Source organism: Anguilla rostrata, chromosome 17, assembly GCF_018555375.3.
Source record: "Anguilla rostrata isolate EN2019 chromosome 17, ASM1855537v3, whole genome shotgun sequence".
NCBI lineage: Eukaryota > Metazoa > Chordata > Actinopteri > Anguilliformes > Anguillidae > Anguilla > Anguilla rostrata.
The window spans coordinates 6,517,361-6,530,375 of NC_057949.1; the positions used below are offsets into that span (position 1 = coordinate 6,517,361).

Genomic DNA, 13,015 nt, shown 5'->3' on the forward strand with positions numbered 1-13,015 from the left:
AGGTCTTTGGATTTTCATCTATCACGGACTCATCCACTCAGAACCTCAAATAATTAGTACACACATATAATGTAGTACGTTATTTCTGTAGTAAAAATAAATATGGGATGAAGCAATAAGACCAAATGTCTACAGATTTGCGTTGTACTTGCCCGGCTGGAGGTGCTTCAAATGGTTCAATACACTCACGTTTCATTCGTCAAGCTAACTAACGTCTAGATGTTGGATGCTGGAGTCCGTGCAAATAATGTTATAGCAGAATTTACCAATCTGAGATCGCCAGGAGAATGTACCACTACGGACAGATTTTCTTTATCCATTACGGACACATTTTCTTTAACCATGACGACAATCCGATATAAATCCGTGATAAATTCAATTGTTCAGCGAAAACACTGCAGCACGCCTGTCTTAACTACACTCAGAAGTATTCAAGGTGCCTTTTCCTGTTTATTTATTTATACCAAAATGGTAGAACTTGCACAACTAACTATTAATACAGCACGTGTCAGGTCATGAGTGTTTTCGTTTGGATTGTGACCATAGACTGTGATTGTTACCATGTAAATTATCAAGTAAATTAACTAAAACGCTAAGCAATTGATGTAAAATACCTTGCAAGAAAGGTTTTCTGTCGAGATATATTTTGTTTCAACTAAAAAGTGAGCAATACATGCAGAAGATTCAAGGAAAGTAAGGAGCTGGATGTTTGTGCATGCCGTTATAACTCCGTTATTACAAACATTACGGTATTCCGATGGAATCCACGATATTGTTGGTAACAAAATTTACAGTGCCGTAACAATACATTTTTCCCTTTCCTGATTTCCTCTATTATTGCATATTTGTCATGCTGAATAGGTGCAGATACTTGCACAAAATATAATATTAGACAAAGCAATCAGAGTGAACACAAAGCACAATTTTAAAATTATTAATTATATGAAAAAGTTATCAAACACCACCCCCCCCCCAGTTTAAATATCTGCCCGTGGCAACGGCTTCGCTCTGTGGGAAAATGATTGTTGGGGCGACTGATTCTTGAGAGATATAATACATTGCTCTAACACATATAACCATGTTAGCTACGATGTTTGATTATGCTATACACAGAAGTAGAAAGGTCACACAATTATAAAGAAGTGGAGAACTGCATAGGCAGGACAGATGTAGCCTGTTAATGTCATCAACAAAGCAGCACTGATTAGAAATGTTAATAATAATGACCCATATGGCATCAAAGCTGGGTAACAACAATAACAGATGATCACAAGCGGTAGGGACTGCCACAGCCTGAAAACGAATGAATTCTGGAGGGGAAAAAATAAACAATAGAGATCCTGTCCTTTCTGACACCAATCAGTGCCTGCCCTCTGTACGCTGTCGTGTGTACTTCCATCTTCCAGAGGAACGCAGACCCCACACTGAGCTGCGCGGACATCCATACAGTTCGCGAGCAGAATAAACAAGAATAATTAAAACGTACGTTTCTAGTACATCCGAGGATCTGTGACGCAGCCATTTGCAAGCCTATTATAACCGCGTTTTACTGCTTCATCCGTCGTGCCGGCTTTCTTATAGCATCTTATAGCATTTCTTATAGCAAGTCTATGCCTCTCCATTCCAGCACACGCGGAAAGGCTGTGAGCACGAGATAGATGCATGCTAGTGACGAGAAAATTAGCATACAGATTGGGACCGTTTAATTAATTCGCGCCTTGCTGTGAATAATCACGGCCTCAAACGCTTCTTGCTGTTGAGCTGAAACTGTGCGCGATTCATAAATCACGTAGAGACAGGTGTACGGCTGCTGTACGTGTAAATCCTTTCCAATTGGAAAACAAGCTGAAATAATACCTCATTAAGTCAGTAAATATGTAAATACGCCCTGAATGACTGCAGAAAAAAGAAAAAACAAACACATCAACACAGAAAGTTAAATACAGAATATATTTACACTGTCATCATATGATATGATGTTGTACCTCTGGCACTGTTCTTATAACCTTGCTGTACGCCCTGGAATCGAGTGGCCACTGAATGTCTCAGTGTAAATGTAATAATGAAGGTGCAATGGGGGTGTGTGTGTCTGTGTGTGTGTGTGTTTTTGGGGGGGGGGGCGTCGGGGGGGTTCACAGCTGCTCTTTAGAGAACAGGGTGTCTCCTGGCACACACCCCCCCCCCCTCTCTGGCAGCACTGTAATCCTCCTCCGGATGAGAGAGCGAGCGAGTGAGTGAGCGAGACAGCGAGAGCGCATGGCGGGTTACTGCAGCGTTTACACATGGACTAAGCAGAAAAAAGAATATATTTGATAAGACAGAGGGGAGAGTGTGCTGTGCACACACTGACTCACTGAAGTGAACACTGTTCTTTCCACTGCAGCAGTTCAAATGAATAAAACTAATAACACGAGTTGAATACGGGGAACTGAAAAGGTGGTTGCTCGTGACACAGGAGTGGAGCGGGGGGTTCAGGAAGAACAGTACTCACAAGCAAGAAAAACAAACACGTCCCTGAATAATCTTCACACAGTCATGCTGTAAAACCGTGTGCAGGTATCTAACTGGGTCATTATTAATGACCCCATGCGTTTCTGCACACTCCACATACCAGCAGACAATGCAGCTACATCAGCCACTGAACCTCTACACATCTCCCACACAGTGCAGATATATCAGCCACTGAACCTCTACACATCTCCCACACAGTGCAGCTATATCAGCCACTGAACCTCTACACATCTCCCACACAGTGCAGCTATATCAGCCACTGAACCTCTACACATCTCCCACACAGTGCAGCTATATCAGCCACTGAACCTCTGCACATCTCCCACACAGTGCAGCTATACCAGCCACTGAACCTCTACACCTCTCCCACACAGTGCAGCTATATCAGCCACTGAACCTCTACACATCTCCCACACAGTGCAGCTATATCAGCCACTGAACCTCTACACATCTCCCACACAGTGCAGCTATATCAGCCACTGAACCTCTACACATCTCACACAGTGCAGCTATACCAGCCACTGAACCTCCACAGCTCTCCCACACAGTGCAGCTATATCAGCCACTGAACCTCTACACATCTCCCACACTGGGCAGCTATATCAGCCACTGAACCTCTACACATCTCACACAGTGCAGCTATACCAGCCACTGAACCTCCACAGCTCTCCCACACAGTGCAGCTATACCAGCCACTGAACCTCTACACATCTCCCACACAGTGCAGCTATATCAGCCACTGAACCTCTACACATCTCCCACACAGTGCAGCTATATCAGCCACTGAACCTCTACACATCTCACACAGTGCAGCTATATCAGCCACTGAACCTCTACACATCTCCCACACAGTGCAGCTATATCAGCCACTGAACCTCTACAGCTCTCCCACACTGGGCAGCTATATCAGCCACTGAACGTCCACACATCTCCCACACAGTGCAGCTATATCAGCCACTGAACCTCTACACATCTCCCACACAGTGCAGCTATATCAGCCACTGAACCTCTACACATCTCCCACACAGTGCAGCTACATCAGCCACTGAACCTCCACACATCTCCCACACAGTGCAGCTATATCAGCCACTGAACCTCTACACATCTCCCACACAGTGCAGCTATACCAGCCACTGAACCTCTACACATCTCCCACACAGTGCAGCCACATCAGCCACTGAACCTCCACAGCTCTCCCACACGATTCTAGCCCGCGGAACTGCTCTCTCCTTTCTTTATCAGTGTTGTCCACATCATAGCTGAGGGCCAGAAGCAAATGACTCGACAGGACTAAATTACAGCAATTTGTAAGCCATTACGGAAATAACCTTTCCCATTACTTTGAGTCAAGAGCGCCCAACGCGCTCCCATCTCTGGTTATGAGCCTGACAGTTAATTTGAGGCGGCTAATTTGATTACACACCGGCTGAATGGCAGTACCCCAGGAGCCGTTTCCTTGTGTAGCGCCGGTCACCCCTGCGCTACTTCCCGAGTTAATTCAAGTCAAGTCGATTATGGTCATTAGCACCTTGTAGGTACAACGGCACCGGGGACGGGCGCGCCAGGAAATCGGTCTGCAATTCGGGCGGTATCCCTCGCTCCTCTCCTCTGCTCCGTACCGCGTTTAAATAGGTCATTCTCTCCGTCCGCCTGCATCCCCGGTCCCGGAGGGTCGCAGGCTCTGTCCTCACTCAGCACTTAGCTGACCGATTAACGCAGTCGTCAGCTATGCAGGTAATGCACCTCACCTGGAATCATGAGTCTGAACCGGTTGGTGATTTTAAAGAGAAAAACAAAAATAAGAGACCCTGCAGCTCCTCAAGCCCAGAATTTCTGGCCCGGTCTTGTTCAACAGTACAGAATACTACGCTAGTTAGCGGAAGTTAGCGTATTTAGCCTGTGGCAGCGTCGTGATACGGACCCGAGCTCGTAATCTAGTGGTTGCAGGTTCAATTCGCAGGTGAGGCACTGTTGTTGAGTCTTCGCATAAGGTACTTCTACTGAATGGCTTCAGTACCTGTTTGAATATAAAATGTAGTTGTGTGAGGTGTTCTTATAAAAGCCTCCACTGCATGCCAGAAACGTAACACAAATGATTATCCAAGACTTGAGCCCACAGCTTCTGTACATTCGCTACCACACCCAGAAGATTTAAAGATGTCACAGAACCAGTGACCCTATGATCTGAGGTTGTCCTGAGGGTGCAGCTGTGCATTTAAATGGCCCGTGCTCGGGCCATTAAGATGCACAAATCCAGATTGATTGAGGTGGTCTTATTAGCGAGTTTTATTAGCGCGTCTGCAGGTCACTGGCTAGCGAGTCGAGGGGCCTGGGGACCTGGGGGCCTGGGGGCCTGGGGGCCTGGGGGTCGAGGGGCCTGGGGGCCTGGGGGCCGAGGGGCCTGGGGTCGAGGGGCCTGGGGGCCTGGGGGCCGAGGGGCCTGGGGGTCGAGGGGCCTGGGGCCTGGGGGCCTGGGGGCCTGGGGGTCGAGGGCCTGGGGGCCGAGGGGCCTGGGGTGTCGAGGGGCCTGGGGGCCTGGGGGTCGAGGGGCCTGGGGGCTTGGGGGCCAAGGGGCCTGGGGGCCTGGGGGCCGAGGGGCCTGGGGGCCTGGGGGTCGAGGGGCCTGGGGGCCTGGGGGCCTGGGGGTCGAGGGCCTGGGGGCTTGGGGGCCTGGGGGTCGAGGGGCCTGGGGGCCTGGGGGCCTGGGGGTCGAGGGGCCTGGGGGCTTGGGGGCCTGGGGGTCGAGGGGCCTGGGGGCCTGGGGGCCTGGGGGTCCAGGGGCCTGGGGGCCGAGGGCTGGGGGCCTGGGGCAGGGCCTGGGGCTTGGGGGCCTGGGGTCGAGGGGCCTGGGGCTTGGGGCCTGGGGTCGAGGGCTGGGGCCTGGGGCCTGGGGGCCGAGGGGCCGCTTGGGGGCCTGGGGGTCGAGGGACCTGGGGATCTGGGGGCCTGGGGGTCGGGGGGCCTGGGGGCCTGGGGGCCGAGGCCGGCGGCCATTATCCCCCACCGCTCCCCCGCAGCACGGCGCCGGGTCGGCTTTCCGCCTGGCTGCCGGTTCCGTCTCACGGCCTCCATCTGGCTTTGCACCAGGCCCAGAGACAGGAAGGAGAGGTGGGGGGTAATTCGGGGTTACATCTGGCATCAGCACAATTTGGCACCACCGAGGAAACGGAATGTCTTGTTTCTGAGAGAGGTGCAAAAAGGACATTTTAGCTGCATTTCCCTCAAGTCAAGAGTGGCCAAGAGTGGTCTTTTTTTGCAAATCTTGAAGGATGCTGGTTGGAGTTGGCGGCCCACATAGAGGGGTCCTGTGTTCCACCCCCATTACACCCCATTACACCACCTTAAACCCCATCACACCCCCATAAATCCCATCACACCCCCAGCACACCCCATTACACCCCCATAAACCCCATCATACCCCCATTACACCCCATCACACCCCCATTACACCCACATTACACCCCATTACGCCCCATCACACTCCCATAAATCCCATTACACCCCATCACACTCCCATAAACCCACTACACCCCATTACACCCCATCACACCCCTAAACCCCATCACACCCCATCACACCCTATCACCCCCATAAACCCTCATACCCCCATTACACCCCATCACACCCCCATAAACCCCATACACCTCATTACACCCGCATTACACCCCATCACACCCACATTACACCCCATGACCCATTACACCCCATCACACCCCCACAAACCCATTACACCCCATCACACCCCCATGAACCCCATTACACCCCATAAACCCATAAACCCCATACACCCATCACACCCCCATTACATCCCCATTACACCCCATCACCCCCATGAACCCATACACCCCATCACACCCCCTATAACCCCATTACACCCCATCACACCCATTACACTCCCATAAATCCCATCACACCCTCATTACACCACCATCACACCCCCATAAACCCCATCACACTCCCATAAATCCCATTACACCCTCATCACACCCCATTACACTCCCATTACACCCCCATCATATCCCCATTACACCCCATCACACCCCCATAAACCCCATTACACCTCATTACACCCGCATTACACCCCCATCATACCCCCATTACACCTCCCCATTAAATTACAGTGACTGAGACCCTCTTATCCACAGAGGTACAGAAGTGGAGAACATCAGTGTTACTCTCAGGAATTCAAAAATGTGCATTCACCAAGAAGGCACAGAGGCCTGTTTATAATGAAAAATAAACCTAATTTATGTTTACAATTAGCAATACCTACTGTAACAAAATAGGGTATGACTGGACAGATAACCATAATAAGATAATCTTACATAGCTACCAGTAACATTATCCAGTCGGAACTCCAAAGATATTTAAAGTGGGTCAAGGGCTGCATGGTGCAGTCTAAAGCGGTCAATCTCCGGTCTGGGTTAGAAGGGGTAAAGGTTTCCCAATTCCCCATTCCCTATTTCCCAATAGCCTGATCTATTGAATATTGACCTGAACCGAAAATAATATATAAAATGGAAGAAATCAGTACTTCTTGATCTGCCCTGATCATTAAAATGAATTACGCATGGAGCAGGAGAAGAGCAGGTGTGTCCCCCCTCTTTCAGTGAAATAAAATCTGGGCCTTCTGTAGTTTTTTAAATAAGTTAAAAGTTGGCATTTGAATCTTGCATCTAAGTCTGGCGTGCTACATTTCATCCCTGGTCTTTTTGAAATATTCTGATGTCTTTTTTGAACTTTGGTCTTGGCACATAATTCGGATTATCTTGGGAGAGACAAAGCTGTGGTTTGGTATCTTCTTTCACTCATTTCTTTTGTGACTGTTGCAATAGACAATTGTGATTTAATGGTGTTAATAATGAAAAAACAAAAGTTTAGCAACAATAAGGCACACACATTATGTATTGCGTATGTTCTAAACTGTGCCTCTGAGCATGTGACTACCTGCTTGTATTTTTTTATGTATAATCTGTTGCAACCACTTTTTTCTGTTTCTGTTAAGCCCCTGCCAGTTCCCCTTAGGGAGGTGGCGGTACATCCCACTCCTCCTTATCGCCAAGGCCAAACTTCACGCCAGCAGACTGGAGTCTGTGCGACCCACACAGGCTAGGCTAACAACACGTGAGGGGGAAAGTACTGGTGAGAAAGAACAAAGGAGTGTGTGTGTGTGTGTGTGTGTGTGTCCCTTAGAAACAAACACAGACAGAAACTTTTTTGAGATTCTCTCCTGCGAGAGCTCTTGAACCGTGTCTCCTATCTGCAGATTTAATAAAACGCTTGAAGCTTGAAGTAGTGTCTCAGTCTCTCTTCCTTAGATTAATAAACATGTTGACTTTCCACAACACTGTGAACTTGTCTATGTAACATTACTTGTTTATTTTAACCTCTGTCTTTAGATTAGATGTTGCATATTTGTTGTAATTTTTTTTTTTTTTTTTAATCTCTTCATTATAATCTGTTGTACATTTTGATAAATGTTGAACCAACCAGGTGGCTCTGCCTATCAGTGGATTCAGTGATTTAATTGATAATTGATATCTGAAAATAATTAACAAATTAAATCAAATAAATGTATTTTACATGTTGGATAAGTGTTGGATTTAACTTCTGATGTACTTCAGTTTGGTATTCAGAGTGCCAAACATTAAATGAGAGTTTTAGCTGTTGAAACTGCTGGATTCAGAAATTAAACATATTTTACTTAATCCTCACTTCCCCGACAACACCAATTATTTATCTATCAATCTATCTGTCAGTCTGTCTGTCTGTTTGTCACAGTGGAAGTTTAAACCCACTAAAAGACAACTAAGTAATTAACAGTCATTTTATTTAGGGAGGAGAAAGAATGAGCATAATGTAAGATGATTTTACATAAAATATATGGTATTATGAGGATGTGAATCAATCCTGGTTCAAAATATGTTCTTCTCATTATCAAATTAACCAACATGACAGTTTATATTTGCAAATATTATAGCTTGCCCTCAAGTAGCTCTAAAAGGAATTTAATATTTCAGTTTGTTTATCGAATTTGCATTTACATTCAATTACAAACTATCACGAGACGGAGGCATCTGGCGGGGGTAGATTGCTGTGAGCATGTTTTCATATGCCTGGTTAAGCCTTGAGCGCGTGGGAGCAAGCTGGGCGCTCGTGCGCTTTCACTTTTTATTTCTGTATTATTATCATTTTATAACTCTGCCTCCTGTGTGATACGGATGGAAAATATGCGCTCAGCAAACTACCGGCCTCAAACCGGCACTTCGGAGAGCGGCAGAAAACGGCGCGGTGAGTCACTGCGTAATGAAAAACAGGTGCTATGAGTGTTTGGGGAAGAATACAGTCAGAATCTGCTGACCAGGAAAGAAGAGCTACGCTAATAACAAACAAAAGAAGAAGAAGAGAAAAAAAACACCCATCTCAGCCTCATTATACTGGCTTCCAGTTTCTTTCAGAAATTAGTTTCAAATTTCACTAATTGGTTTTACGGCTTGGTCTTGCTCCACAATACGTTATAGGTTTCTCAAAAGCATAAACCCCATCAGACCACTACAACCTTAGATCTTCAACAGAAAACCTCGTAAGGCCCCTGACTCTTCATTTGAATCATAATTAAAGACCCATTTTTTAATAAAGGCCCATTAAATATTAAATAGATTCATATAATCTGAAAATGGCAAGATGGTTCCTGGCCAAAGGTAGCAAAAAATAGGATATGCAAGTTAATATTCTACAGAGTGAATAAAATCGTGTGATAAATGACTGGAGTTTCAAGTGTTTTACAGTCTTGTGTTTGTGTGATTAATTTGTTGGACAGATGCCTATCAAGGGCAATATACTGTATGCTTGTAGTGCAGTCCAAAGTACAAAATACATTCAGATTGCGAGATATGAAAGTTGGGACGGGTCACGGGTCCATTACAAGTACAGTAAACATCTATTTATATATGAATATATTTAGCCAGGGAAAGATGTTTACCATAAAATTAAAATAAATAAAAAGTCAATGGGAAGTAGTGGATAAAGGTACCGCATGCGTGCACCGCAGCACGGAGTAGAACGTTCTACCCGTCCTGTTTTCCGTACTGCCTACGTCACTGCCCTACTCACGGTCATATTTGGCTAGAGAAGTGCTCCCTGCCCTGAGGTTTTTTCTTTCCTTGAGTCTGTTTGGGTACAGTGCATGTGACTCATAAACAGCAAGAGCACGTAGCATATGGAATTTCTCGAACATTCCAGAATTTATTTGAAAAGTTATGTCCACTGTAGCCTAACAAGCTATGTTTACAAACGGTTGCCTATGAACGTATAGTGTGCCTTTATTTGATCTATTTCACGAAAAGCTCTTAAGACACTCTAAACAAAATAAAACAGATTTTTCCTGAAATAGATATATTCTGAAAATGCTGATCTCATCTATACATAACCCGAGAAACAGAAAATAAAGGTTCTGAGCATGGTTTTGAGGCGTGCGCCCACGGTGGCACTTACAGTAGGCTATTGTAACGGTATCTAGCTCGAGTGGTGTTTGCCAACTTGCGAAATGCACTTACCCAAATGACTTAACTATAAATTGAATTAGCTATTCGAACATAAAGAAACAATAGAAAAATATGTATACAGCTGACTCATTTCAACTGTTTTTTTTTCAGCTGAATAAACGTTGGGCAAAAAATCTGATGCAATTCGTGAGTAACACATAAACTCGTAACAGGGCGGAGGGTAAGAAGTGAGTCCCGGGAGAGGGCGGGGAAATACTGCTATAAAAACCGAATGACTGGTAAACAGAAAGAGTAAAACAACAAGAAAAAGAAGAGAGGAAGACGCGAGACAGACGGAAACAACAAGAAAGTAGTTTTTGTTTGGTATAAAAAGCGATAGGTAGGCTATATATTTTTCTGGAGTGCCATTTTCGTAAATTAGAAACGGTGTGTTTCTTTTGAATCAGTTGAGGGTTGCCGTTTGTTTACTTGCTAACCTTTGAAACAGAACAAATATGAGTTTTGTGGAAGTGAAGAACATGGAGCCCACCACTTTTGAACAACGTTACTTTGACGAATATGAATATTACAACCTGACTGACCGTTATTCCGGTAAGGCATTTTTCCGACCTCTACTTTGATCATTTTAACTCCGTCCGGTATAGGCTACATTTGTAGCCAACATATTGTAGGCTATATTTTCTATGGACATAAGTTGGAAATGGAATGCTTACAGCAACCGAATGAAGTCCTCGGTCTCGAGTATGTGCTTTGTTTGTATTTCATGTAGGCCTGTCATTTGAAGCATGTCGTAACCATGACAAAGCAGGCTTTTTGTTTTGAAAGTCTGCTACCCAGCTTTCTTGCTAGTTAGTTTTTGTCACTAGCAGAAGTTGGTCTAACTGATTCTATAGCTTAAGCTAACGTGCGCTTTTTCAGTTTGCAATGTAAACATTGCGCCGCGTGTTGCCTGGTATTTACAGTAAGTGTGTCTGCGCAGGTGGTGCCAGTCGCAAGGGAAGGACCAAACGCGAAGCCAGCTGCAACACCAACAGACCGAACCCTGCTGGTCACGAGAGAAAGATCATTGAAAAACTCCGCAACGCGGAGAGACGATCTAAGGAGTGATAGAGGAGCCAGGAAAGGAGGTGTGTGAGTGTCAGTGTGTGAACGAGATGACCTGACAATGTAAACGTGTTGATATGCACTTACTCTGGTTACTTACTCTCTCTTTCAGTATCGGACAGCTAACCCTGGCAACGGACCATGGCAACCTGAGCGGCTGACGAAGAGACGCACGCAGACGGCAGCGTCAAAGAGCGAAGGAACGAATAGCAGCTGTGGAGAAACGAATGGGGAATCCTGGCTATTTAGAAGCTCTGGCAAAGCCAAGTCCTCTGGCATAGAACAGAGGAGCTGTGTGTTGTTCACACATTGTGTGAGTGGAGTTGAACTATCCTCCTCCTTGACATGGAACATGATGCAATTGGTCTCATTTCAGTTCAATATCAGTGAGATATGTATTGGAAGTCAGTACTTATTAATATTAAACTGTTGGACTGTGCTAAGGACGTTGTGTCCTGTGCAGTCATTTCCATACAGAAATGGAGGTTATATGAGCATCGAAAAAGCTTTTAAGCTTAAATGTATTCATGACATTTGAAATAAAATGATCGAACATTGAATCTTTTTCTGCTTCAGTCATTTTGGATCACTTAGCGCCACACGTTTTCCACCTTGAAAATGTTCCGAGTACACGCAGTTGGCTGCTGTTAGCTTGGTGTATGTTACGCTTGAAGATATTGGGCGTGGGGGAACGCGTGCTATTAACACACATCAGTTAACACAAATTAACACGTGCGTCAGCGTTTCAAACTGCCTATGGGCATGGCACTTTCTATACTGTTATCCCTTCTCTATCTGTAGCCCTTTCTGCTTTCTCTCTGTCTGAATGAGAAAAACGGGAAAAATGCCTACGGAGGGCAGACTGTGCTCTCCTTTAAAAATGGCAGTGGGCCGGTTTACATTTTAATGAGCTAACCCATGTTTTAATACAAAATCACGGTTTGTTTTAGGGGTTTAGGCCCAGTTCTATGGCATCCCATTTTTTCAGAATGAAATAAATAGGCCTTTATGAAATAAGTAGCCTACTGATAAAGAATGAATGCAGCAACATATACAAATGAGTCAATGAATTGTCAAATAATACTTATTATTATAAAATATTATTTTATCATACTCATCACGCACAACAACAATGTTACATTTAATTTCTATTTCATAATATCAGGTTTAACTTCAAAATGCCGTAAAAAGGCATATTTGTATGCTGAACAAAAAGGGGATTCTACAGAATTCAAGCCAAAAAAGCATGCAGTATACAATACTGGCAAGAGGGGGCAGTGTTACTTAAATAATAAAATGCTTCACAGTCGTAAGACTGACGGAAGGAAGCTGGAGCTCTTTTGGACGGCTGGTTTTACCGTTAGAGACCCGTGGCAAAATGTAAAACGGCCTGTGAAACGAATGCGAAGTGTAAAATATTTGTTAAGGGAGAAAAGGGTCCCATACAGTACGAGGGCTGAATGTACGAATGGACGCTATGATCCCAAATCTCATCGGTCCTGGAGCCTGCACTCCGGGTCTGCCGGAAACTAAAATTCCTTTCCCCCCAGACGGACTTCACTTGCACTATAAAACCATTACACGCTCGAAAAGTGTCAATGTCTTGCACCATTACAAAATTCAGCATTTAATCAGCAGTAATGAAATCGACAACAAATAAACATGCTCATTCTTCGTACAGTATGTCAGCTAGAGCTGACACAGATGCTCAGTGTGCACAGTAGAGCCAGAGGTTTCTGATGCTTACAGCAACCATGAGACACAACTGCAATTCAACATTACAGAGATATCAATAGATAATAAAGTCATTCCCAATTTTAACTGTTTCTTGGATTTCCCTCACTATATCATCATAAGATCCTCTCTGTATGACCAGGCACCAGTGTTATCACCGT

The 13,015-nt window shown here is 45.2% G+C and overlaps 1 protein-coding gene across 1 annotated transcript; it reads left to right on the forward strand.

Annotated features, from left to right (window-relative positions):
- The first annotated feature begins 10,282 nt into the window (after nt 1–10,282).
- On the forward strand, nt 10,283–11,680 carry LOC135243646 (nuclear protein 1-like). The gene is made up of 3 exons (XM_064315620.1): nt 10,283–10,607; nt 10,996–11,143; nt 11,233–11,680. Exons 1-2 carry the CDS (start codon nt 10,511–10,513, stop codon nt 11,121–11,123), a joined length of 225 nt encoding a protein of 74 aa, XP_064171690.1. The 5' UTR covers nt 10,283–10,510; the 3' UTR covers nt 11,124–11,143; nt 11,233–11,680.
- The last annotated feature ends 1,335 nt before the right edge of the window (nt 11,681–13,015 follow it).